At 43.5% G+C, this 27,920-nt stretch overlaps 1 protein-coding gene across 2 annotated transcripts in view; it reads left to right on the forward strand.

The window, feature by feature from the left end:
• The window catches only part of Mcm9 (minichromosome maintenance 9 homologous recombination repair factor), a 67,569-nt gene extending 64,641 nt beyond the window's left edge, over positions 1 to 2,928 (forward strand). Inside the window, exon 13 of one of the 2 annotated variants that reach the window (XM_057757930.1) lies at positions 490 to 2,928. In XM_057757930.1, coding sequence (XP_057613913.1) covers positions 490 to 1,942 — 1,453 coding nt within the window. In that variant the 3' untranslated portion in view covers positions 1,943 to 2,928. The remainder of the gene's footprint in view (positions 1 to 489) is intronic. The other variant, XM_057757938.1, reaches the window with a different exon arrangement.
• The last annotated feature ends 24,992 nt before the right edge of the window (positions 2,929 to 27,920 follow it).

The raw sequence follows: 27,920 nt of genomic DNA on the forward strand, positions 1-27,920 counted from the left end.
TTCACTCCTGAAGCAGGCAGTTCTTGTGCACACTGCAATTCAGTACCTCCATTCAGTAATGCTGAATCCACATCTCCAGGGCTGCCTAGTGAAACCATCAGAACCATCCCTTAGCAATGGCAGCTTCTGTGCAGGGAGTTTCAGTGTTTCTGTGTTTGTGCATTACACAGGAAGGGCTCTGAATGAGTGTTTCATACAGGTCTGCAAAGGGTCTCAGTGAAGTCAGTGCTTCAAGAGTGATGTGAAAGCCTAGACCAGCCTCTGGTTTCATTTTTTTTGTTTTACTGCAGTTTTTAGGTTGAAAGAAAATCCTTGCCAGAACCCTGAATTCAAAGTAATTTTCTTCTACTTTGGGAGACTGTACTTGTTACTGACTTGAAATTGTGTTGCACTTAAACCTTCCAGGTGGCATCTCAGAGAGTAAAGAAGCAGAAGGCTGGCATAGAATTTCCTTCTTTCAGTGTGTTTTCCTTATCTGTCTCTGCCTAGGTTACAGAATGACAGTGTGCAACAGCCACAGCCACAGGCAGTAGAGGTCGAGGCAGCTCCAGGTTCCTCAAGAAATTATCCAAGGGACAAGCCATGGCTGGGGACTTCAGCACAGCAGGAACAGGGCTGTAGCTGGCCCAACTCCTCCCCTGCAGAGGGTGCCATGGAATGTCCTGATGGAGACTCCGCACCTAGTCTGGAGTGTAATGGACCAACAAGTAGTAACCATTCAGCACAGCACAAAGGTGGCGGAGATGACAACTTAGACTGGCTTGACCTCATGGCATCTCCTGAGATTGAACCGAAGAGCCGTGCTGTGTCTCCTGAACTGAAAACAACTGAGGAAAATGTGACTTTGAAAATCCCCAAGAAGAGATCTCAGGACAAGGAGAAGCCTGGGCCAGGGCACAGGAAGAAATTATTAGAAACTGGACATCTGCCGTCATCAGGAGCTGTGGATGCTCCCTTAAGGCCGCACAGTAGCGAGAGTACAAAGGCTAGGAAGGCAGCAGTTGTATGTGAAGGAGCAGGACAGGGTGATGATCTAGATTCTGGACTGACTCATGTGCCCCACAGTCTCCCCAAACTGCGGAAAGAGGGGTCCCAGAGCTTGTGTAGAAGTACAACCCGGGTGCGATCACTGCCACCCACAGTCCCATTTCCCTCGTCTGAACCAGAGAAAACAACAGGAACACCTAAAAGAAAGAGACAGAAATCTCCTGCTCAGCTTGGGGAGCCTGAACCTGAAAGTGTTGAAACTACACACACTCCACTGGTGAAACTGGCCAAATTCACTTTCAAGCAGAAGACAAAACTGAGCCACTCCTCTGAGGGCCTCAGCCCTGTGACTCCTCGTTCCACTAAAATAGCAGTTCACAGTTCTGAAGTTCCCCAACAAAGAACAAGAAGAGAAGCAGCTGTGCCTGTGGAAGGCCCAGGAAAGCTGACATCTACCTCAGGAGACAGATGCTCTGACCAGCTGCAGGGAAGGACAAAGGAGCTCTCAAGGCAGTCACCAGAGAGAAATCAACCAAGAGAGGAGCGGGAACAGAAGCCTGAAAGAAGGGTTGTTCAGCTCGATTTGGAGCTTGGGAAACAGGCTGGGCCTTCCCATCTAGCTTATGAGAGAGACAGAAAGGAAGGGGTTTTCTGCGGCAATAAAAGCAGCAAGGTTCATGCTGGCACATTAGCCAGACTGGCAAATTTCTCCTTTGCTTCCCCACCAGAATCCAAATCAGAATCCCTCCCTCCTGAAAGGAAGGACCTCCGGGAGAGAAGCCACAGTCCTCCTGCAGCCCCAGCTCCAGTGCTTGGCCAGCAAAGACAGTCTTTTCAGCTGCAGCCATCCACTGAGAGAGCGAATTTTTCCACTCTCTCTCTCTTCACTCTCTCAGAACTAGATGACGAAGCATTAGATTTTGACTGGGATGAAGAGATGAGAAAAAAGCCATAATTATGAAAAGCAATCTAGCCAGAATTGTCTTCCCCAACTCAACCGAGTGCCTGCAAAGGGTAGTGCAGTATTTATGGGTGTACACACGGTGTATATTAAGTATCATGCAGAAGTCCAGCTCTCTTGTTGGGTTTATAATTTCAGGGTTAGCTTCATGATTTAAAATGCTAAATAATTCATTTCAGTTACTGTGATACCAGCCCTTGGGATGAATGACTTAATGATTCATTTCACAAAAAGTTTTTCACATGTCTTTGTTTATGTTTATTTGGTTGGTTTTTATTGTATTGTTTTGGTTTGGGGTTTTCTTTTTTTTTTTAATACAAAAGTTATATTCTAAGTTGTCTCTTTCACTGATCCAGACCAAATGGCAAGAAGGGAGCACCCATAAATCTAACAGGACAGATGAGTGTTTTCTGTTCTCTGTCTATTTTGCTTTGTATTTTCTACTCATTCTCTGTGGAACGTGGTGAGTGTTTATTAACATTTGGAATGACCTGCCGAAATCATGTGGTTTTCTCAGACTTTTGTTTATTCTCATGCGTCAGATCGAATGTGACCGGTGCATTTCTGTCTTTGAGAAATGTGCTTTCATTCCGTGGCATCATCAAGGCAAGTCACACAGTGGCTTTCTGAGCACTGACCTTTTGGACTTTCTCTCTTTTCCCCTTGAGCCAGTACTCCCTGGTTTGATTGTCTTTTGCTCTCAGGTGCCTACCTTCAACACACCTTCAATCATGTGGTTAGAAAGGAGCATGAACCAGAACTCCAGCTGTAATGGGTCATACCACACCAGGGTTAATATGGAAATGTTACCCTACTAGGCTGCCATTAGTATCTTTAAAACCAAGCAAATTGGGCTTAGGATATGACTCAGAAGTAGAATGCTTTTCTAGTGTGTATGAAGCCCCATATTAAATTCCTGGCACTACAAAAACTAAATATGTAAGCAAAAATAAAATAAAACAAAAGAAGTTTCTGTTTCTAGTGGGAATAGATGGCTCAAACTCTGTTCTGTGTGTTTCTAAAACCCTTTCTTTGGATTCTAGCAGGGGTTTGGGGGGTTCTGTCCTTACAGCTTACTTTGAAGTATGTATTTATAACAATGATTGATTCTTTTAGAGGAATTTTGGGACATGAATTGGTATGGGACAATTGTCTGTATTCTGTTAATTATATTTTAAATAAACACTGATTGGCCAAGTAGTCAGGCAGGAAATATAGGCAGGACAACCAGACAGTAAGTAGAAGCGGGTCAACGAGAACAGAAGAATTCTGAAAAGAGGAAAGCCCATTCCTCCACAGTGCTGGCCCAGCCACAGAAGAAGCAAGATGTGACTACCTCACTGAATAAGGTACCAAGTCACGTGGCTAACATAGATAAGAATAATGGGTTAATATAAGCTAAAAGAATTAATAGGAAGTCTGAGCTAGTGGGCCAATCAGTTTATAGTTAATGTACACCTCTGTGTGATTTCTTTGGGACTTAATGACTGTGGGAACTATGCAGGACAGAAACCTTAGCCAACAATGAATAGTACTCAAAACTGTATGTTTTATGATATTTTACTTCATGAAATTCACACAGAAAAAAAACACAAAAATTTATGAACATCAGTTTTCTTAAGCATTTAAAAATTAATTTCCAAATTGACTATCTTATGGAACATTTTAAATTGTTAGAATATAAATTACTTTGGAGTTTTCAAGCCCCTTAAACAGATCATAAAATTTTTATACAAGGAGTAATTTTAAAATTTATTATGTTCTTACTTAAACCTACTCAAAAACATTGAGACTATGGTTTAAGTAATGTATTTCTTCAATCGTTTAATAACGTTCGGGCATAGTATGATCCTGAATATACTCCTAACCTTCTATCATTTGCTATTTTTTTCTTCCCTGGGTTTAAGCATACTTCCTAGAACTAAAGAGGAAAGTAAGGATTTGGGACTTTTTTTCCCTTTGGAGGAGGAAGTATACACACAAGTGTATACTTGTTCATCGTTGTTGAACATGTGGAGGAAGACATTGATGTTGGCGTCTATCTCAAGTTCTTCCACCTCCACAGTATGTACCCAACCAACTAACCAAGGTCAAACTGTGATTGAGAACCTGCCTCAAAACCAAAAGCAACCCACAATGGGTGTTTGGGAAATTGTTCATTCTGTTAAGTGCTCTCCTTGAAAGCACAAGGGCCTTGGTTCAATTCCCAGAACCCATGTAGAGAAGCCAGATGTGATGGTGTATGCTTGTAATCTCAGTTCTGGGTAGTAGAGGCAGATGGACCCTTGGGGCTTGCTGGCTAGCCAGCCTGGCCTACTTAGTAAGCTTTAAACCAGTTAGAGACCCTTTCCAATGCAAGGTAGATGGCTCCTGAGGAAGGACACCCAATGCTGACCACTGATTATCCCATTGATACCCACACATGAACATGCATCATGCATGCTTGAACACACAAACAGAAGCAGAGAGTAAACTACCCCATGAATGAAATTTTTTTAGGCCACTCTATGTTTGGTTGGAGCTTTAATGCCATGGCATGGTTAAACCATGAAAGCAAGCATTTACCTCAAGTGTGTCTTGGTGTGGAAACAACCTTGCTTTAACTTGGGGTTTTTTCATAATAATGTTTAAACATTGCTTACTCTTTGACTTCTCAGTGCCTGCTGACACATAGGGAGGAGATACTACACTCAAATTGGCAATTGGGTGAGTTAACTTCTATTGTCTTTACCGTCATCAGTGATCTCATTCACAAAAGCAAAAATGCCAGGCATATCGAAGTTAGGTGTTGTTGAGGGAAGCAAATAGGAAACAAATACAAAAATGGGAAAACCTCAGAAGCTGACCTAAATAAAACTGGCTTTCCTGTAAGCCTCTCTTGAAGGATGAGAACTAGTCTAACCGCCTGGCCGTCAGCTGAAAGAAGCAAACATCAGCTTTCCCCTCAGCCTCTCCCAGGGCTTCTGGGTCCTTGTCACTGCTTCTCAGTGGGTGTCCTTTGTGCTCCAGGCCCCTTGTAGTTTCTGATACGCCTAGGGTCCTGGTTCTCCATGTCACATCATGTCCCCTTTCCAGATACGCACCTACCTTCATCTCACTGATTTTGGTCTTTTTTTTTTTTTTTTTTTTTTTGCTTTTTCTGAGTTTTGGTTCACAGAGAAGGAAGGGTGTAGGTGACCATGGGACACAAACAGGCACAACAGCCTGGGCTGAGTGAGGGTGGGGACAATCTGGTCAGCCTCCTACATCCCTATATCCCAAAGACTTTAAGCTTGTGGGAACTATAAGTCTAATTCAGGAACTGGTTGGAGACAGTAGATTTCCAGATGCGCTTGAATCACCTTTTCCTAGGCGCCATGTAAGCTACCTGACGACTGCAAAACAGCTCCAATCCCACAAGCCATTGCTGACAATGTTGACATTCAGATGAGGCTACAGAACACGGAGGGGGCTGCTGCTGTACTGCTGAGTTCCAGCTGCACTGCCCATGTATGTATTGATCTCCATAGCTGTTGGAAATACTTAGGTGAGAGCCAAATTGGGGGAAGAATGAAGAGGGTGTTAAAATACAGTTTATGTTTTTCCAGATATTTTAACTAACTGTACAGTTGCCAACAAAGACTGGATCCACTTTGAGGAGACAGAAATACTTAAATGCCAGACCTGCTTTAATCCTTAGAATTATACAGAAGTAGCAGTGCATAATAATTTCATACCGAAAGTATTTTTAATTATGTATTTTATCATTGTTAGAAAACTATTTTTAAAGGTGAAGAATCGATCCAAGCATCATGGCTACTTTCCTATAATTCTAGCACTCAGGATGTAGAGGCAAGAGATTTGTGAGTTTTAGGCCAGCCTAAGATGTGTGAGTTGACAGAACCCTGGGCTATGAAGAGAAATCCTCAATCCTCTCTTGTAGTAGGAGGGCTGCTTGTTTGTTTTCTGACTGCTCAGCCCCGAAATAATTACTCAGAAACTATATTATTTAAATCACTGCTTGGTCCATTAGCTCTAGCTTCTTATTGGCTAACCCTTATATCTTAATTTAACCCATCTCCATTAATCTGTGCATCACCACAAGGTCGTGGCCTACCAGCAAAGCTTCAGTGGCGTCTGTCTCTGGCAGTGGCTCCATGGCTTCTCCTAAACTCCATCCTCTTTCTCCCAGCATTCAGCCTAGCTTTCCCCACCTAGTTCTGCTTTATCCATTCACATGCCCAAAACAGCTTTATTAACCAACGGTATTCACAGCATACAGAGGGGCGTCCCCCCTCCCACCCACCCATGTGTGTGTGCGCGCGCGCGCACGCGCACGCGCATGTGCGTGCACGTGTGAAGCTCACCCTGTAGAACAGTTGAGGGACCTGGCATATCTGAGACTTGCTTTGCCACCTTCAAAGGAGCTCAGTGTAAGTGGGGAAGAGACACAGTAGGTCCCTGGAGAGGCCACTCGTCCTGTATAACTAGCCCTCAGTAGCATCTGAAATACACTCATCTGTGAGTGGAGCAATGCCTGACAGACAGCCCAGCACTTGTTACCCCAGCATCTTACTTATTCAGGAAGGCCTCAGAACCATAAACTTGTGTTCACTGTACTTACACATGTGTATATCATGTATAATATATATATATTATTTCTCTTCTGAAATAATCAGTCATTGACTTAAAAAAAAACTTTGAGGCAAAATTTTTCTAGATTTGTATTAAATGTTAATTTTCCAGCTAATAAGTTTTCACCATAAGTTTTATTATATGACTTCATTTGGTCTTTACAATAGCCAGTACTATTACTTTATAAATGAGGAAAGTGCTCCAACATTTAAGTTTTTTCATTTTTTGTTTTTTTAATAAACATACTTTATTTCCTCACTTTTCATTTCTTCATTTAAATAGTAACTATAAATAAAAAATAAAAACTATCTATTGGTTGTTTACTGTGTGCTAGCTTTTAGCATATTGAAAGTATTTTTAATTCATTTAATAATTTTGACAGCATATAATTCAATTTGTCTTGGTTTTTTTTTTTTTTTTTTTGGATTTTTCGAGACAGGGTTTCTTCGTAGCTTTTAGTTCCTGTCCTGGAATTAGCTCTTGTAGACCAGGCTGGCCTCGAACTCACAGAGATCCTCCTGCCTCTGCCTCCCGAGTGCTGGGATTAAAGGCGTGCGCCACCACCGCCCGGCTGTCTTGGATGTTTAATGATTGCATATCCCAGGGCTCTTTTCTATCCTGGCCCATTCCCTTGGTACTTGAATCTTAGGGCTTTGTGTACCCATCTATCACCCAGTGGTCCCTACTTGAGCTCTTGACTCTTATCTACCTTGTAGTTCATTTTTCTATTTGAGTAATCAAAAGGATATTGCAGCCTCAACATACTTCATATTCTGAATTACAGAGATTAGCTATAGCCCCCTGAACTTAGTCCTTTCCTAGGTTCATCTACCTCAGAAAATTAGAGAGCGACGACAGTACAGTTGTTTAGACCAAATCTTCAATGATCCTTGAACACTTACTTCCTTTTGTACCTCACATCTTGTCTAGTAGCAAAGCCTATAGAATATGTGTTTGGTGTGTGTCTAGAATGCTGACATTTCTCACATTTCCTGTTAACACACCAGTTCAACCCCCCTTCAAGTTATACTCAAAGAACTGAATGTGCTCCTCCCTAGTGGGACCATCTTACTTCGTACTTCACACCACATACAGCAAAGACAGTCTTCCTCATAATGATCTCTAAGGCCCGTGAGTTGGCCTTGGGTACCATATATCCGTGTTGCTCTTCTCATGTCTGAATGGGATCCACCCACAGAACCTAGTACTAGCTGTTTCTCTGCCTTCCCCTGTTTATTATCCATCGAGACTGATCTGCACCAAAACAAAAAGCAAAATAAGACTCTCCCAGTGAAGCCTATGCTAACCCATTAGAAATTGTAAAATATCTCCATCTGGCCAGTCCTCTAATCCATGACATTTTTAAAATCACTTACCATACTATAACTTACTGATTTGTTTTCTGTGTTACTAGTTCTATTCAAGGGTGTGGAGAGTCTAAAATAAACAATAGAAGAAGACCAATTGCTCCCTCTAGATCTACTGCTATGGTGGAGCTGAAGCTCCTAGCAGGTCTGACAAAGCAACTGCCATTGGCACTGAGTTGAATATGGGCGGGGCAGGATCTGTCCAGTCTTTGTAGGATATACTAATGAAGTCAGGCGCTGGTGGTGCATGCCTTTAATCCCAGCACTTGGGAAGCAGAGGTAAGTAGATCTCTGAATTCGGGCCAATCTGGTCTACAGAGTGAGTTTCAGCATATCCAGGGCTACACAGAGAACACTCTGTCTTGAAAAACAAACAACCAAAAGATGCACTAATGAAGATATGAAAGGGTCACCTCTTTGCTTCCTTTAAGTCTTTAAGTGTGGAAGTAACTTCTGTCGCTTGCCGTGAGATGTTATAGTCTTGCCTCAGAGGTGTCTGGGGGCAGCTTGAGGAGTGTTCCCTACTATATACGTTTTGGCCACAGTTAAAGAAAGTAATTTTAGGACACCGCCAGTCAGGCCCGGCAGGCAGGCCTAGGCGGCGGAAGCACCGGCGCACAGACAGTTCCGGGTGGCGGAGGCACCAGCAGGCAGGCCTAGGCGGCGGAAGCACCGGCGCGCAGGCAGGCCCGGGCGGCGGAGGCACCAGCACGCAGGCAAGTCCGGGCGGCAGAGGCACCGGCGTGCAGGCAGGCCCGGGTGGCGGAGGCACCGGCAGTCAGGCCCGGCAGGCAGGCCTAGGCGGCGGAAGCACCGGCGCGCAGGCAGGCCCAGGTGGCGGAGGCACCGGCAGGCAGGCCTAGGCGGCGGAAGCACCGGCGCACAGACAGTTCCGGCCGGCGGAGGCACCGGCAGGCAGGCCTAGGCGGCGGAAGCAACGGCGCGCAGGCAGGCCCGGGCAGCGGAGGCACCAGCACGCAGGCAAGTCCTGGCGGCAGAGGCACCGGCGTGCAGGCAGGCCCGGGTGGCGGAGGCACCGGCAGTCAGGTCCGGCAGGCAGGCCTAGGCAGCGGAAGCACCGGTGCACAGACAGGCCCGGGCGGCGGAGGCACCAGCACGCAGGCAAGTCCGGGCGGCAGAGGCACCGGCGTGCAGGCAGGCCCGGGTGGCGGAGGCACCGACAGTCAGGCCCGGCAGGCAGGCCTAGGCGGCGGAAGCACCGGCGCGCAGGCAGGCCCAGGTGGCGGAGGCACCGGCAGGCAGGCCTAGGCGGCGGAAACACCGGCGCACAGACAGTTCCGGGCGGCGGAGGCACCGGCAGGCAGGCCCGGGCGGCGGAGGCACTGGATACAGGATAGTGCGGGCAAGAAACAGTGAAGCCTGCACTGAGAACAGATTGCCCCGCTACAATTAAATCAAACCCAATAGATAGCATCGGTAAGAGGAGATGGGCAGACGCCAAGGCAAGAATTCACCCAACAATCTGAAAAACAACATGAAAACACCAGAACCCAATGATCTTACAACAGAAGGACTTGAACACCCTATCACAGGAGAAGAGGAAAAAACTGACTTTTTGAAAGCAATAGAGTCCCTTAAACAACATGTAAAAAACGCCCTCATAGAAATGGATGAGAAGTATAACAAAAAGTTTGAAGAAATGAGTAAATACGTAAATGATACCCTGGGAAGCCAAGAAAAAATGATCAAACAGGTAATGGAAACAGTCCAAGAATTGAAAACTGAAATGGAAGCAAGGAAGAAAACACAAACTGAGGACCAGCTGGATATGGCAAATATAGGTCAACGAGCAGAGACTACAGAAACAAGCATAATCAATAGAATACAAGAGATAGAAGAAAGAATCTCAGATTCTGAAGACAACATAGAGAAAATAAACGGACTGATCAAAGAAAACACCAAAACCAACAAATTCTCATCACAAAACATTCAGGAAATATGGGACACAATAAAAAGACCAAACCTAAGAATAATAGGGATAGAAGAAGGAGAAGAGGCACAGCTCAAAGGTCCAGAAAACATTTTTAACAAAATTATGGAAGAAAACTTCCCCAACATAAAGAAAGATATTCCTTTGAATATTCAAGAAGCATACAGAACACCAAACAGACTGGATCAAAAAAAAAGTCCCCTCGCCATATAATAATCAAAACACAAAATATACAGATTAAAGAAAGAATATTAAGAGCTGCAAAGGAAAAAGGCCAAGTAACTTATAAAGGTAAACCGATCAGACTTACACCTGACTTCTCTATGGAAACCATGAAAGCCAGAAGGTCCTGGATAGAGGTACTACAAAAACTAAGAGACCATGGATGCAAACCCAAACTACTATACCCAGCCAAGCTATCGTTCACTATCAATGGAGAAAACAAGACATTCCAGGATAAGAACAAATTTAAACAATACGTTGCCACAAATCCAGCCCTACAGAAAGTAATAGAAGGAAAATCACAACCCAAGGAATCCAACATTGCCAACACTGCCTACAATAACCCAGGCATCTAGCGACCCTTCAACAGCACAACTCAAAGAAGGGAGACACACAAACTCTTCTACCAAAAGCAGTAAGAATAACCGGAGTTAACAACCACTGGTCATTAATATCACTTAATATTAATGGTCTCAATTCACCAATAAAAAGGCACAGGCTAAGAGATTGGATACGAAAACAGGATCCAACAGTCTGCTGTTTGCAAGAAACTCATCTCAACCACAAAGACAGGCATCTACTCAGAGTAAAGGGTTGGGAAAAGGTTTTTCAAGCAAATGGTCCTAAGAAAAAAGCAGGTGTGGCCATACTAATTTCTAACAAAACTGACTTCAAACTAAAATCAATCAGAAGAGATCGACAGGGACACTTTATACTCATAACAGGAACGATTCAGCAGGATGAAGTCTCAATCCTGAATATCTATGCCCCTAATATAAAAGCACCCACTTATGTAAAAGAAATATTGCTAAAACTCAAGGCAGACATCAAATCACACACACTAGTAGTAGGAGACTTCAACACACCTCTCTCACCAATGGACAGGTCAATCAGACAGAAAACTAATAGAGAATTAAGAGAATTGTTGGAGGTAATGAATCAAATGGACTTAACAGACATCTATAGAACACTCCACCCAAATAGGAAAGAATACACCTTCTTCTCTGCAGCTCATGGAACCTTCTCGAAAATTGACCACATACTTGGAAACAAAGGAAACCTCCACAGATATAAAAAAATATCAGTGTCCACCTGTGTCTTATCAGATCACCACGGATTAAAGTTAGAAGCCACCAACAAAGCTACCCCCAGAAAACTGACAAACTCATGGAAACTGAACAGTCAACTACTGAACCACACCTGGGTCAAGGAAGAAATTAAGAAAGAAATTAAAGTCTTCCTTGAATTTAATGAAAACAAAGAGACAACATACTCAAACCTATGGGACACGATGAAAGCAGTGCTAAGAGGAAAGTTCATAGCACTAAGTGCCCACTTAAAGAAAACGGAGAAAGCATACATTGGGGACTTAACAGCACACCTGAAAGCTCTAGAAAAAAAAGAAGCAGACGCGCCCAGGAGGAGTAGAAGACTGGAAATAATCAAACTGAGGGCAGAAATCAACAAAATAGAAACACAGAAAACAGTCCAAAGAATCAATGAAACAAAAAGTTGGTTCTTGGAGAAAATCAACAAGATTGACAAACCCCTATCCAAACTAATTAAACGACAGAGAGAGAACACGCAAATAAATAAGATCAGAAATGAAAAGGGGGACATAACCACAGACACAGAGGAAATTCAGAGAATCATTAGATCTTACTACAAAAGCCTGTATGCCACAAAACTGGAAAATGCAAAAGAAATGGACACTTTTTTAGATAAGTACCATATACCAAACCTAAACCAAGACCAGGTGAACGATCTAAATAGACCTGTTAGTCGCGAAGAATTAGAAACAGTTATCAAAAATCTCCCTTCCAAAAAAAGCCCAGGGCCAGATGGTTTCAATGCAGAATTCTACCAGAACTTCCAAGAAGAGCTAATACCTATACTTCTTAATGTATTTCACAATATAGAAACAGAAGAGTCATTGCCAAATTCCTTTTATGAAGCTACAGTTACCCTGATACCAAAACCACACAAAGACCCAACCAAGAAAGAGAATTACAGGCCTATCTCACTTATGAACATCGACGCAAAAATTCTCAATAAAATACTGGCAAACCGAATCCAAGAACACATTAGAAAAGTTATCCATTATGATCAAGTAGGCTTCATTCCAGAGATGCAGGGCTGGTTCAACATACGCAAATCTATCAATGTAATCAACCATATAAATAAACTGAAAGAAAAAAACCATATGATCATTTCATTAGATGCTGAAAAAGCATTCGACAAAATTCAACACTCCTTTATGATAAAGGTCTTGGAGAGATTAGGGATACAAGGGGCATACCTAAATATAATAAAAGCTATTTACAGCAAGCCGACAGCTAACATTAAATTAAATGGAGAAAAACTCAAAGCCATCCCACTAAAATCAGGAACACGACAAGGATGTCCACTCTCTCCATACCTCTTCAATATAGTGCTTGAAGTTCTAGCAATAGCAATAAGACAACATAAGGGGATCAAGGGGATCCATATTGGAAAGGAAGAAGTTAAGCTTTCATTATTTGCAGATGATATGATAGTATACATAACCGACCCCAAAAACTCTACCAAAGAACTCCTACAGCTGATAAACACCTTTGGTAATGTGGCAGGATACAAAATCAACTCCAAAAAATCAGTTGCCTTCCTATACACTAAGGATAAGGAAGCAGAGAGGGAAATCAGAGAAGCATCACCTTTCACGATAGCCACAAATAGCATAAAATACCTTGGGGTAACTCTGACCAAGGAAGTGAAAGATCTATTTGGCAAGAACTTTAAGTCTTTGAAGAAAGAAATTGAAGAGGACACCAGAAAATGGAAGGACCTCCCTTGCTCTTGGATTGGGAGGATCAACATAGTAAAAATGGCAATTCTACCAAAAGCAATCTATAGATTCAACGCAATCCCCATCAAAATTCTTCACAGATCTGGAGAAGACAATAATCAACTTTATATGGAAAAACAAAAAACCCAGGATAGCCAAAACAATCTTATACAATAAAGGATTGTCTGGAGGCATTACCATCCCTGACTTCAAACTCTATTACAGAGCTACAGTACTGAAAACGGCTTGGTACTGGCATAAAAACAGAGAAGTCGACCAATGGAATAGAATAGAAGACCCTGACTTTAGCCCACAAACCTATGAACACCTGATTTTCGATAAAGGAGCTAAAAGTATACAATGGAAAAAAGAGAGCATCTTCAACAAATTGTGCTGGCAAAACTGGAAGTCAATCTGTAGAAGAATGAAAATAGATCCATATATATCACCATGCACAAAACTCAAGTCCAAATGGATTAAAGACCTCAATATCAGTCCAAACACACTGAATCTGATAGAAGAGAAAGTGGGAAGTACTCTACAACACATGGGCACAGGAGAACACTTCCTACGTACAACCCCAGCAGCACAAACACTAAGGACATCATTGAATAAATGGGACCTCCTGAGACTGAGAAGCTTCTGTAAAGCAAAGGACACTGTCACTAAGACAGAAAGGCAACCCACTGACTGGGAGAAGATCTTCACCAACCCCGCAACTGACAAAGGTCTGATATCCAAAATATACAAAGAACTCAAGAAATTAGACCGTAAAAGGTTAATCAATCCAATTATAAAATGGGGCACTGAGCTGAACAGAGACTTTTCAACAGAAGAAGTTCAAATGGCCAAAAGTCACTTAAGATCATGCTCAACTTCCTTAGCAATCAGGGAAATGCAAATCAAGACAACATTAAGATACCATCTTACACCGGTCAGAATGGCTAAAATCAAAAACACCAATGATAGCCTCTGCTGGAGAGGTTGTGGAGAAAGGGGCACTCTCATCCATTGTTGGTGGGAATGCAAACTTGTGCAACCACTTTGGAAAGCAGTGTGGCGGTTTCTCAGGAAAGTCGGGTTCAACCTACCTCTTGACCCAGCAATACCACTATTGGGAATATACCCAAGAGATGCCCAAACATACAACAAAAGTATATGCTCAACTATGTTCATAGCAGCATTGTTTGTAATTGCCAGAACCTGGAAACAACCTAGATGTCCTTCAATGGAAGAATGGATGAAGAAAGTATGGAATATATACATATTAGAGTACTACTCAGCAGTAAAAAACAATGACTTCTTGAATTTTGCATACAAATGGACGGAAATTGAAAACACTATCCTGAGTGAGGTAAGCCAGACCCAAAAAGAGGAACATGGGATGTACTCACTCATATTTGGTTTCTAGCCATAAATAAAGGACATTGAGACTATAATTCGTGACTCTAGAGAAGCTAAATAAGAAGGTGAACCCAAAGAAAAACATATAAGCATCCCTCTGAATATTAACCTTCATCAGGCGATGAAAGAAGACAGAGACAGAGACCAACATTGGAGCACTGGACTGAAGTCTCACGATCCAAAGGAGGAGCAGAAGGAGAGTGAGCATGAGCAAGGAACTCAGGACGGCGAGGGGTGCACCCACACACTGAGGCAATGGGGATGATCTATCGGGAACTCACCAAGGCCAGCTGGCCGGGGACTGAAAAAGCATGGGACAAAACCGGTCTCGCTGAACATAATGGACAATGAGGACTACTGAGAACTGAAGAACAATGGCAATGGGTTCTTGATCCTATTGCATGTAATGGCTTTGTGGGAGCCCAGGTAGTTTGGATGCTCACCTTAATAGACCTGGATGGAGGTGGGTGGTCCTTGGACCTCCCACAGGGCAGAGAAACCTGCTTACTCTTTGGGCTGAGGAGGAAGGAAGACTTGATTGGGGGAGGGGGAGGGAATGGGAGGTGGTGGCGGGGAAGAGGCAGAAATCTTTAATAATTAAATTAATTAATTAATAAAAAAAATCAGCAAGAAAAAAAAATAAAACAAGCCATCAGTATTTCATTACAAAAAAAAAAGAAAGTAATTTTATTATACAGCTGTATTACCATCCTCCAATATCATCCATTTCAAAGATAGATAGATAGATAGATAGATAGATAGATAGATAGATAGATAGATAGATAGATCTCAGAGATTATTGACATGATTTCTAAAAGGCTGAGAGGTAAGCCTGGGCCAGGAGTCCATCTGTTACCTGCTCTATGCGCCTCCACTCTGCCTGAAGACAATGTGACAAACCAGGTTTCATTGTCCGCTCAAGACCTTGTAGCCAACAATTCTTAAAATGTTGGTCTAGTTCAATAGCTCTTAACCTGTGTGTCATGATCCCTTTGGGGTTGAAGGACCCTTTCACAGGAGTTGCATATTAGATATCTTGTATATCAGATATTACAATCATAACTAGAAAATTACAGTTATAAAGTATTAACGAAAATACTTTTATGGTTGGGGTTCACCACAAAACGAGGAACTGTCTAAAGGGTGACAGCATTAGGAAGGTTAGAACAACTATGTCAATTCTAATGTAATTGGTCAAACAAGCAGCAGTTACATTAATACCTTTTTAATTTTTGTTTTTCCATATCCGGGCATACTTGGACAAGTCCAGACCTGTTTCAGGGGGTTACAGAATTTCCCATTTTCCTTTTCTCTTTTCCCACTCTTTCTCTCCAGTGTTTCCTATATGTGATAGGTTGTCTCCATGAGACTTGAGCAAAGCTCCTGGGCAAACAGGGTGCAGGCCATCACAGAGGGACAAGCTTGAGAGGTGCCTGTTTAACCTTCTCTCATCACCAGACCTGAGAGGTGAGTAGACTGTTTCATTGTCTTAACACAAAAATCAACTTCAAGAAATGCCTACTCATAAAAAAAAAAAATCTAAAAGCTATTTTAGAACAGCTTTGTCCAGAACCAAAAGTTAACTGGAATGCCTTGGTGTACTTGGGAAAGTAAAGTAAAGAGAATGCTCAGCTCTGGGCTCAGCAGGTGAAGGAAACTCCTCCTGGGCAGGACCACAGTGGTTTAGCAGGAAGAGAGCTTCACCAGGGCTGCCAGACTCTTCCTTACTATATTTATGTATGTACTACAATTTTTTTTTAAGTCAGTGATTCTCTGGGTCAGGTAAGAATCTCTGTGGGTTAAGTGTCATTCACTACAGAAAAATGAGAATGTATCCCACCAAGGTGCAGAAGGATCAAGTATCAGATCCTCCACGCCATTTAAAAACAAAGCGCAGCCAGGGGTGGTGGCGGGTTGATGGCACATGCCTTTAATTCCAGAACTCCCAAAGGAGAGGTAGGTGGGGGTCTCTCTGAGTTCAAGGCGTACAAAATGAGTTCTAGGACAGCCAGCAGCTACACAGAGAAACCCTGCCTTGAAAAACTAAAGAGAGAAAGCTGAGGCCTGCATAATAAAAACCCAAACCTGGGAAACTTGGCAGGTGAGCTGTGTCTGGTTGTTGGCTCCTCTCTAATGCAAGGGCAATGCATGAAGATGTGATTGACGGAGTCTTATTTCCTGACACCTGTAGTGGTCAGGGTCTCCTTTAGAGTGCAGAACCTATATATATATATATATATATATATATATATAATTATATATATATATAAATATAATTAAAAAGTTTATTAAACCAGCTTACTTCGAAATAGTAAGAATGGCTGAATCACAGTTGAGAGGTTGAGAACCTCAAGTAGCTGCTCCATCCTTGATTCTGGGAGCCTTGGCCATCAGAGCAGCCCTACAATGACAGTCTCACCCCCGAACACTGAAGAGGCTGAAAACCCTCTCAGCACTTGTTCAGTCCGAGTCCAAATTAAATCTGGTACTGAAAATGGTGTGTGTGTGTGTGTGTGTGTGTGTGTGTGGTGGTGGTGGTGGTGGTGATGATGGCTGTTCCTAGAGAGCTGCTGGTCTTAGTCACCAATAGAAACCTGGAAACAATGGTCTGCAATCAACTAAGGAATCAGCAGCAAGAAGGACAATGAACTCAGTGGCAAGAGAAAAGACCAAATGTACAAAAGGTGAGCAACCCGCCTTTGGCCATGCCTCTTGTTTTTTAATCTGGGCTGCCCCGGTACTGCATACTGCTCACATTTGGGGTAGATTATCCTGCATCACTTAAGGCAATTAAGAGAATTCCTCACTCTTTGCTGCAACTACTTCAAAAATGGAGAGCCTTCTCAGCAATCAGACTGCCAGCCTTCCCCAAGATGTCAGCATGACTCTGAAGGGTGCACAGTCACTGGGAAGGGCCCCAGAGGACCCCTCTCAAGGGACTTCAGTCACACCTATGTAAAGCTGAGTCTCCTTAGAAAGACAACGAAGGGGCTCCAGGCTGAGTAAACAGAAAGGACTGGCTACTGTCTGAACTATCTGCAGTCATGTTCAGAGCCATCAAGGGCGTTTCCCTGGTTTCTGTTACAAGATGAGGTCTGTGTGTGCTCACATTGTGTCAGCATTAGGGAGAATGGGTCCTTGGTTGAAATCCAAAATTTCTTTGACCCACAGGACTCGAATGAGGACAGGTATTGCTTGTTCTGTCTCTCAAATCCAGAAGGATGAATTAATTCTCAAAATAATGATACTGAACTTGTTTCTGATTCAGTGGCTTTAATTCAACAAGCCAGTACAGTTAAAAAGAAAGATAGCAGAAGGTTTCCAGATGCTGTCTCTGTGTGTGAAAATGGAACGGCGAGGCAGGTTGGTGAGTAAGACCTGAGTTGCCCAGCTCCAGAAACAGAACCCTGGATTGTAAGTATGACTTGTGATGTCTTTGGGGACAATGAACTTCTATTTTTAAAACATCCCTCAACTGAAGCTCCCTACTCAGGTGATTCTAATTTGTAGCAAATAGACCCTGAGAGCAGCTGTCACACATGAGAACATTCATATTCAATGGCAAGGTGAGGCCTGAGGAGAGTATGGGAGGGTGAAGATAGACAGCGTGAAGAGGAGATGACCCCTGTGACCTCTGCACCTTTGCCATCATATTAGGCATCACACGTGTATGTTTATGGACACACATCTTTAATTTATATATACAAAATAGACATTATATACACACTATATAGGTAGATAACTTACACAGAATTATGTTAGAAAAGTGTTACTAAACATGCTTCATAGATGAACACAAAACCCAAGATGATGTTCATATTTCAAGGTCACAAGCCAACAAATGCCTTATGCTGGAGTGAGAATTGTGTGGTTCCAAAGGCAAGGTCCTGTTGTAGATGTGAACTACTCCATGACACCTCCCAAAGAAGTCACCCTCCAAGGCCGAGTGTGATAGAATGGCCAAAGACATAAGGATTCTTACCCCCTCTCATTCAGTAGTCATTCACTTTCAGAAGAAAGAATGGGGTCGCAGCCTTCTGCTGGCCAGGCTACGTGCCAGGCTGAGGGTGCTTCTCATGTGCACTGCATGCAGACCCTGGCAGCTACTCATGCCGTCCAAAGCAGAGAAGTCATTTTCTGCCTAGACTCGGGCCCACGTCTAAGACATAGTGCATGGAGACTGCAGAGCAGCTGTGCCTGGAATGCCATGCAGCCTCGTTCATGGAGTAGGAGGCCCGAGGACCCCAGCTATGTGCACATGGAGAATTTAGTAGCCCTCGAAAACAGCCCTGCAAAAGACTTCGCTTAATTTTTCTTCAAATGCACCCAGTCTTTTCCATAGAGGACGTTTCCCTCAGGTTTTACAATTGTCCTTCAAACCACTGTCCTGAAGGGGCTTTTGTTTCCTGACCTTGCAAGAATTAAATTGTTCTCAGAAGCTGATGGATGGGCAGCCTTGGAAACAGAAGCTAGGCCAATCCATCCACCACTAGGGGGCATGAAGTCCCCGGTAAAGGAACCTGGATGGCTGCAAATGCACAGTGGAAGATTTCCTGGCATTCAGTTCTTAGCCTGAAAGTATCTCTTCCAATATCGGCCTCATTTGAACACCTACAGAAGAGGTGTGCCATTTGATAATTCTGGAAAAATTGCTTCTTCTGAAAATGGGGGGATGGGTAGCCCACATATGGAGGCTGCAGCAGAGCTCAGGTTCCCTGAACCAAATGTTAGGCCTGTTCTGGAGAATCAGCATTTAAAAATGTGACACTTCAGGAGGGGCTGAGCAGGGAGTCACACTCCACAGACGCAAGGTCCTCGAGAGATTCTGCCCATCAGTAGCAAACAACAAAACAAAAGCCAGAATCTCTATAAGCAATAGGCACTTTAGCACCCACACAAATGTGTGGGTGGGACTGGCCACCAAATGGAGCTATGTTCTCTAATTCCATGGCTTCTGCACATCAAGAACCAGCACATACTGTATACTGCTTACTATGCACTAGGCAGTGGGGAAACAATGGGTCTCTGCCTGCTGAACATTACTTTCTACAGTGAATTGTATACACTTGGGGACAAATCTGATATTCCTGCATAGTATGTGACATACTACATACATAGCTTGTGGTCTTTTCAGCTATCTCTCCCTTCCTCTTCTGTTCTACCTGAACAGAAAACTACAGTGCAGGTCAAGGTTGCGCTTGGTAAACTTCAAGGTTCTCCTTTTGTTTTGCAGCTCTGAGAACTGAACCTAGGGCCTTGTCCATACAGTGTTCTAATACTGAGCTACATTCCAGCTTCACACTGGTTGGTGGGTGGGAGGGTGGGTGGGTGGAGATTCGTTGTGTAGCCTTGGCTCTCCTGGAACTTTCTCTGTTGACCAGGCTGGCCTCAAATTCAGATTTTCCTGCCTCTGCCTCCCAAGTGCTGGGATTGAAGGTGTGCACCACCACTCCACATCTCACACTTTAGTTGTTAATCTGCTTTACTTCCATGTTACTGGAATGTGGTAGGCTCAAGAGAACTACAATGGTTTTTCTAAGTCCCGTGATGTGATGCAGTGCCGTGGTTTGAAGACATTTGCCAGCCTTCCTGACCAGGTTGCAAACATCAGCTACTCACTAACTCAAGAGTCCCTTGAGCTTATGTTGGCTCTTCGGGGCTCAGCCCGTCGGGTGCACACACAGTTAGTTGTCTGACTCATCCACAGAGGAAGGGCAATCCACCTGGTCGAAACATGGCAGAAACAGTCCTCTCACTTCCTTGGAAACAGTGCCAATGGGACAGACAGTGGCCCACTGCATTTAGTATCCCTTTGCCACACCTATTCTCTAGTCTAGTTGTCTGACCCTCCCACTGACTCAGTGAGCTACTCTATCACTTTCAGAAAAATTCTTTTCTATTAAATCCACAAAGATGAGTCTTAAAATTGATATACACGGATGAAAAATTGATTAAGCCATTGACCCTATCCTTTAGGAGATCAGCACCTAAATGGAAGAAAAAATGATACTCTCAGGGCATCTACTGTGTGTTAGCATCTACTGTACTAGTCAGACCAGCAGTTTACAAGCAGAGTATCTGGCTACAAGGAACTTGGTCTTCTGGAAGAATGAATGCCTCTACAGGTAAAGGCATATTTACGCAGAGCAGCTTTAGATATTGTGCTGGATAGTTTTATGTCAACTTGACACAAGATAGAGTCATCAGAAAGGAGGGACCCTCAATTGAGGAAACTCTAGAAAACTGAGCTATAGGCAAGCCTGTAGAGCATTTTCTTAATTAGTGATTGATGTGGGAAGGCACACCCCATTGTGGGAGGTACCCCCTGATCTGGTAGTCCTGGGTTCTATAAGAAAAGAGGCTGAGCAAGCCGTGAGAAGCAGACTGGGAAGTAGTACTCCTCCATGGCTTCTATATCACCTCCTGCCTCCAGGTGCCTTTCCAGTATGAGTTACTGTCCTGGATTTCTTTGATAATGAATATCTTTGATGATGTAGAGGTATAATCTAAATAAACCCTTTCATCCTTAAGTTGCTGTTGGTTATGGTGTTTCATGTGGTTGAACACTTTAATTGTGGCTTCCTGAGCCATCTTAGAAGGAGCATGGAAGACAGTGGTACTGAGAGTGATGTAGATTACAATGGCCTGGCTCAAGAGGCTTCAGAGGGGAAGAATATTAGGAAGTGGCCTAGAAAATGTTGTGATATTTTGGAGAAGGATGTGGCTGCTTTCTGCTCTTGTCTAAAACAGTCTTCCTGGGAGTAAATTGAGGAGATTTGGATTAAGGGAATTGGCAGAGGAGATTTCAAGATGGCGCAGTATTGACTCTGTCAAGTGGTTATTAACAGTTACTTTTATGCAGATCTACAATGAAAAGGAGCAAACTGAGAAAGAAAAAAATGAAAAATGTACAATGTGAGGAGAAAAGGAGCCCCAGGAAGTATACTATAGATAAGTCCAGTGCTCAAGGAGATAAAAAGTTTAAAGAAAAGCCTGATAAATGAAATAAAGGGAGTGGTGACCTAAGGGAAAGACCCCACCCAAATAAGCTTCCAATTTGTGGAAAGGAACTACAGTGAAGGAAACTACGAGTGAAGGAAACCATGGAAAACAGAAAGCTGATGCAGATGTAATTAAAGGACAGGGCCAAGTTCCAGTCCCATCAAGGAGCAGAACTTGGCAGCTTTGACCTTGTAGTTCTGGCTTTAGAGTCAAGATTTCAAGAAAGGGGATGTAGATTCTCCCTCTGTGGCTAAGGAAAGCCCCAAAGCCAGTCCTGTGTTTGGGGTTTTCCTGTATGGAGGTCAAGACAGGCCATTATGTGAAGCTATGAAGGTGAAGATTGGATTATATTGGAGACTCCAAGTGTCGGGGAGTCATGAGATACCTGCCAAGGAGAACAGCTAATGAGGTGTGGAACCAGACTAAGAGAGAGAAGTACGTTACAGTCAACAAATCTGAAAGGAACTAGAGATCTGAGAAGTCTTTGATATCAGACATGGAGATGCAGACTTTGGAGCTTTCCCTGCTGGTTTTAGGTTTTGCTTTGGTCCAGTATTTCCTCACCATGCTCCCTTCCTTCCAATTTGAATAGTAATGTATAGTCTATGCCATTATATGTTGGAAGTATGAGATCTGCTTTTTGATTTTGATTTTACAGATTATAGTTAAGAGATTGCCATGAGTCTCAGAAGAGACTTTGAACTTTGGACTTAAACAGTGTTGAGACTGTTATAGGCCAAGGGAACTTTGAAGTTAGACTGAATCCATTTTTACATTATGACAAGGTTGCAAGTCTATGGGGGCAGGGAGTAGAATGTGGTTGTTTGAATAAGCGTGGCCCCCACTGGCTCATATATTTGAATGCTTAATTATCAGGAAGTGGCACTATTTGAAAAGATAAGAATTAAGAGGTGTGACCTTGTTGAGGTGTATCAACTGGGAATAGGCTTTGAGGTTTCAAAAGCCCATGCCAAGCCTAGAGTTTCTCTTTCTCTACCTGTGGATCAGGATGTAGAACTCTCAGCTACTGCCCCAGTGCCATGTGTGACACCATGCTCCCCACCATGATGAAAATTGACCATCTGAAACTGTAAGCAAGCCCCCAGGTAAATGCTTTCTTTTACAGAGTTTTCTTGGCCATGGTGTCTTTTCCCAGCAATAGAATAGTGACTGAGACGGGAGCAGGAAGGGGAGCCCAGGCCAGCCTAGGTGAGACCGGTGTGCAGTATAATTTTTCTTGATGCTATAATAAAGGATTGCAGACCCTGTAATTTATTCCCTACAGTTCTGCTGCTAGAAAGGCCAAGATCAAGGCACTAGGGGATTTGCTTTCTGGATGAGGTTGCACCATCTTCCTATGGCCTCACATGGAAGAGGAGCAGCAGATATTGGCCTGGAAGCATTCTGAAAATTCTCTTATATATCCATTAATCACACTCATAAGCTCAGAGCCCTCATGCTTAGTCACTTGCCCTGAGGCCCAGCCTTTTGACACTGCAACCCTGGAGATTAAGCTTCCATATAAATTTTGGAAATACATGCATTTCAAATGATAACACTGTTTTGAAGAAGTGGGCCATGATATTTGAGTCAAACCTTAAATGTAAGACTAAATCAAAGGCTGAGGCCCTGAGAAAAGGGATAGTATTTCCTGTGTCAAAGGTCACAAGGTAAATTCATCACGGTGTGGGTTAGCTGATTAAGCAGCTTTCTGTTGCCAGAACCACTGTGTTCCCAGGGAAGAGCAATAGTGTTGACATGGGCAGACATAAAATGAGGAGACTGCAGTGGGCAAAGGAATAGGCTCAAAATTTTACAGGACTCATGCACAAAGGTAGAAACTGGAATACCTGCTGAGGATAGTGGAGGCTGATATGGACCGGGGATAAGAAGAAAGATCACTGAGAACTAGCATATTATAGTCTTCATTGCTGTGACAGAATGCCAGACAGAAACAACTTAATGAATGAAAACTGTATTTTGACTCATGGCAGGGCAGGAATAGTGGCTGGGACTGTCTTGGTCCATGGCACTGGAAGCTTGTAGCATAACTTCTTCATGTTTCTTCAGACAAGAAATCAGAGAGTTTGGCCTGGAACTGCAAGCAGGTTATGAATCCCCAATGTCCACCACTCCAGTGGCATGCTCCTGAAAGGGTCCACAGATGCTCCAAATAAGATGGGAGGTAGCATCCTGCACATGAGCCTGTGGAAGACATTGAACATTCTATAACAGCTAGAGACCATGCCTGTCAAGAGGAATGCTCACGTGACTATCACATCTTTCTCCAGAACATTATGTACTAGCATGTAATAAAGGAGAGTGGCCTAGAATGAAGACTTGGATTTCCATATGAAGATAGGCGTCTGGATTTTTGGAGGTGTGTGTCTCCAGTCTGTTCGGGAGGAACTAGACACACAGTGGAAAGCTGTCTGTGATTCAGAGGGAAGATAACATATTAGGATGAGCTATAAAAGTGGCAGAATCCAAGCTGGCTTAGAATCAGCCACATGTGGATCATGGGCCATTTCATGCCCCGAAGCAAAAGGCCTTTTAAGTTCAAAATATGAACAAAACCTGTAACTAACAGAAAGTTCCAAGATAGTCACTTCACTGTGAGCTCCAAAAGGATCCCCATCTATGCAGTATATTGCCATACCCTCTTCCATAGGGAAATTTGTAAGTATTACTTAATCATTTTAAGGGGAAAACATGACATCACAGCTTTTCTGTTTGGATAACGTGTTCAATAATCGTCACAGAGTCTCCTGTGATGGGTGTCATTGCTACCCACTTACATATGGGGAAATAAAGAATAGAGCTTAAGATACTCACTTGAGGTCACACAGACAGCTGGTGGTAAAGCTGAGGTCTGAATCCATCAGCTCTTCAGCTGTGATGTTCTGACCACACATTCTACTGACTCCTTGGAAATCACTCCTCGTCATTGTGGTTAAACCTGAATCCCGCCTCACCTTCCAAATTAATATTGCAGTCATAGTCTTCCATAGCTCCAAAGCTGACTGCCCTTGGAGAGGGGACATTTACGTTAGCTTTGTTATGTTAAATGAAGCTATGTGGCCACCAGAGACCATGATGGTCTCCGAGGTCTGAGGGCCATACTGCTGGGTGTGGCCTGCACTGCCACCGAGACCACAGTGATGTCTGGGCCCAAGCTGCTGCCAACAGCCATGTCTGAGTTCATGGTCTAAGAATGTTTCAGGGTGTAAGAAGTGACTTAAGGTATGTAAATCCAAGTTATGAAGGTCTGAGGATAAAAAACTTAAGTGATGATAAAGGCAAATGATTTGAGACGTTTGAAAAATACGTTCCAGGTTTCTCTCTCTTTATGCTACTGTTATATTAGGAATCCAGGGGTCCATAGTCTTAACATTAATGAATAAAGTTCTAATAAGCTATCAATCCACCTCTGACGGGGCACTAAACACCGTACTATACCACCATCATCACAGTCACAAGATCAAGATTTCAAATTCCTTTTGGTGGTTTTCTAGCTATAGACCTCAAAGATACTTTTCATTGTGCAGAAACATCTGCCACAGTTTTCTGTCATGAGTATACTGCCGTTTCTAATGTGTCTAAAACTTATGTTTTCACACACTCAAAGAATTCTTGTAAGTTTCAGGAAGTCGACTTGGATTCACTTGAACAGATCAGATGTACTTCAGATAAGTGCTGTCAATCACGAGGCAAAGCCCCCACCACCTTTCCCTGGTCTTGACACCCTCTTCCCTCAATTAACAGGATCTAAGAAAACATTTTTTTCCTAAACTTAGCCTTGTCCTCTGCTCTGTCAACATCTTGCTAGGTGACGGGGGCCAGCATAATGCCTGAATCCTAACACATGGTCCTGCCACAGCTGGGGTCTATGTTGATCTCTGTGGCATGGCAGAGCTGGTTCTGCCCCTTGCCTGATGCAGCAGTCAGAGCAGCCCTCATCCAGGGCTTTGGGTTGGCACATCCCAGCATCTTCCCCGTCCATGGCTTGCTGGAGCACATGAAGGGACTGGTCCTGCAGAGCCACGGCCGCAGGACCTCCATGGCTCGGGCAGCAGCAGGACAGCCGAGAGGAGTTTGGGTGGGGTCCAGTGCTGACTGTGGCCCTGGGGTCAGAGGCCTTGAACCAGACCAGCAGCTCATTGTAGTGAACATTTGTAAGGAAAGCTGAGTGGACAGAAGGGTCCATTGTGTGACACACTGCAGCTCCCAAGGCCACTAAGATGAGTGAAGAGGCGATGGAGAGACAGGAAACACAGAGGAGTGAAGTGGGGTTTTTGTTTGTTGTGTTTTTAATTGATATTTTTAATTTTCTTTTGTTGGGAGATGACACAGGTGAGAGGAGCATGGGGAGAGACTGGGAACAGAGTAGGTTGGAGCACATGATGTGATATTCTCAGATTAAAAAATTACATTAAAAATGGAACCATGTGGTACAGCATGGTTTGAACACTGACGTGTACAACAGGAAGACCTTGTGAAGACACAAGAAGATGGTCAAGGAGCGATGCTAAGAGCTTCCTTCACTCAGGGAACCAACCCTGAGGACATCTTGATCTGCTGACATCACGCTTCCAGCCCCAGCCCTGACAAAAAGAATGTGGCCTTTGTACCCCGCATCTCTGATACTTCGTCCTAACAGCCCTAGGAAACTAATGTGGGTTTTCAGTTGAAAAAGAACAAGGGGAAGAGGAAAAACGGGGTGGAATGGGAACAATACTATTGTTAGTGAAGTCTATTCATATTAAAATTCTTAAAAATCTGTGAAAATACATCATTGCCTCATATCAAATATGAATTTTCTTAGGAAATAAATGGTAGAAATAGTTTTTCCCCTGGAATGCAGCATCATGCTTTCTAAGAATCTCTCAATTGCCTGTGGTTACTGGAAGTCTCCTGTTTCAAAGCAATAACTGTAGCATTGGTAGGAAACTCAGAAGACATGAGAACAGACAGGATCCATTATTAATGAAAGTGCTGCTGCCATCCCTTTCTGAGCCCTTAGCGCTCTGCCCGCTTCTCCCCTGATGTTCATGGCTGCCTTTGCGGGCTCACTAGAGAGGAGAAAGCTGGTTAGCGAACACTCTGTGGTCTTAATCAAGCTGCCCTTTTCTTTGGTACAGCTTTCCCGGGTCCCACTGCAGTGCACATTGAGATGTTTTCTGCTTTTCCTGCCGTTACAGAAACAGATTCAGATGACTCATTTTTAAAACATCACTTATCGAGGCAATGATGCAGTGGTACATGCCTGCAATCTCTAACCCTGGAAGTAGGAATGAGGAGACAGGTGGATTGCCGGTGCTTACTGCCAGCCAGCCTAGCCTACTTGGCAACTTCCAGTCTAGTGTGCATCTGCACACATCTAAGCACGTATGCATGTATGCAAGCCATACATTTCCTTTTGAACAACTTAGTTAAATGTTTCGTTTTGACTGAAGTCATTGTCTCATTTCTCTTTACACAAGAGAGGCCCGCTCTACAGCTTGCTCCTTCCACACTGGAAGGGGATGGTGCTCTATCTCAGCTGATGTGACCTAGGTATGATGGATGTCCTTAGAAAAACCCTTCTCAGTCTGGGTGGGGGCCACCAACACTGAGAGAATAAAGTCCATTTCATGCAAGTGCCCATGGGAAAAGGATTCTTTTTCAGATTTGGGAAAGAAGGGGAACGTCATAACTTTTAGAGACAATATACAGTGGTTGGCATTCAATCTAACTTTGAATCAATGAATAGGGGAAAAGTGGGGGCTGGGTGGGAAAAAGAGCCACAAACTCAGGGTAGAAAGGAAAAAGAAACAATTTTTTTCTTTTTCTTTTGTTTCTGTATATGTTTGGTGTGCATGTATACCTGTGTACCACTTTTGTGCCCAATGCCAAAGGCTTCCAGAGGAGAGTGTCAGATCCCCTAAAACTCAAGTTACTGACAGTTGTAGGTTATCATGTGGATGTTGGGAATGGAACAGATCTTCCAGAAAAGTAGCCAGTGCTCTTAACTGACAAGCTATCTTTAAAAGGATGCAAAGGGAAAGGCAGAGATAGCAATGTCCATTAGAAGGAAAAGCTCAGAGACAGAGGGTTTTGACAGACTTGCATGATATTTTATACTTCGTTCTTAGGTTTTAGGATACCATGGCCTCAGAAGCTGTACCATGTTGTTTACCGAAAAGCAAAAGAAAAACAAAAGCACTAAAATTACATCAGCAGATAAATAAACTTCATCTATAAACCACTGAGCCACATGAACCTTGTGTTTTTGGATAGTGACGGAATGTACTGCCCTGTTGATAAAGCTACACAGCATCCTGTTAATGCCAGACAGTGGACCGCACCAATCATAGCATCCTGTTAACGCCAGGCAGTGGACCACACCAGGCACAGCATCCTGTTAATGCAAGGCAGTGGACCGCACCAATCATAGCATCCTGTTAACGCCAGGCAGTGGATCACACCAGGCAGAGCATCCTGTTAATGCCAGGCAGTGGACCTCACCAGGCACAGCATCCTGTTAACACCAGGCAGTGGACCGCACCAGTCATAGCATCCTGTTAACGCCAGGCAGTGGACCTCACC

This window comes from Chionomys nivalis, chromosome 2 (assembly GCF_950005125.1).
Source record: "Chionomys nivalis chromosome 2, mChiNiv1.1, whole genome shotgun sequence".
Lineage (NCBI taxonomy): Eukaryota > Metazoa > Chordata > Mammalia > Rodentia > Cricetidae > Chionomys > Chionomys nivalis.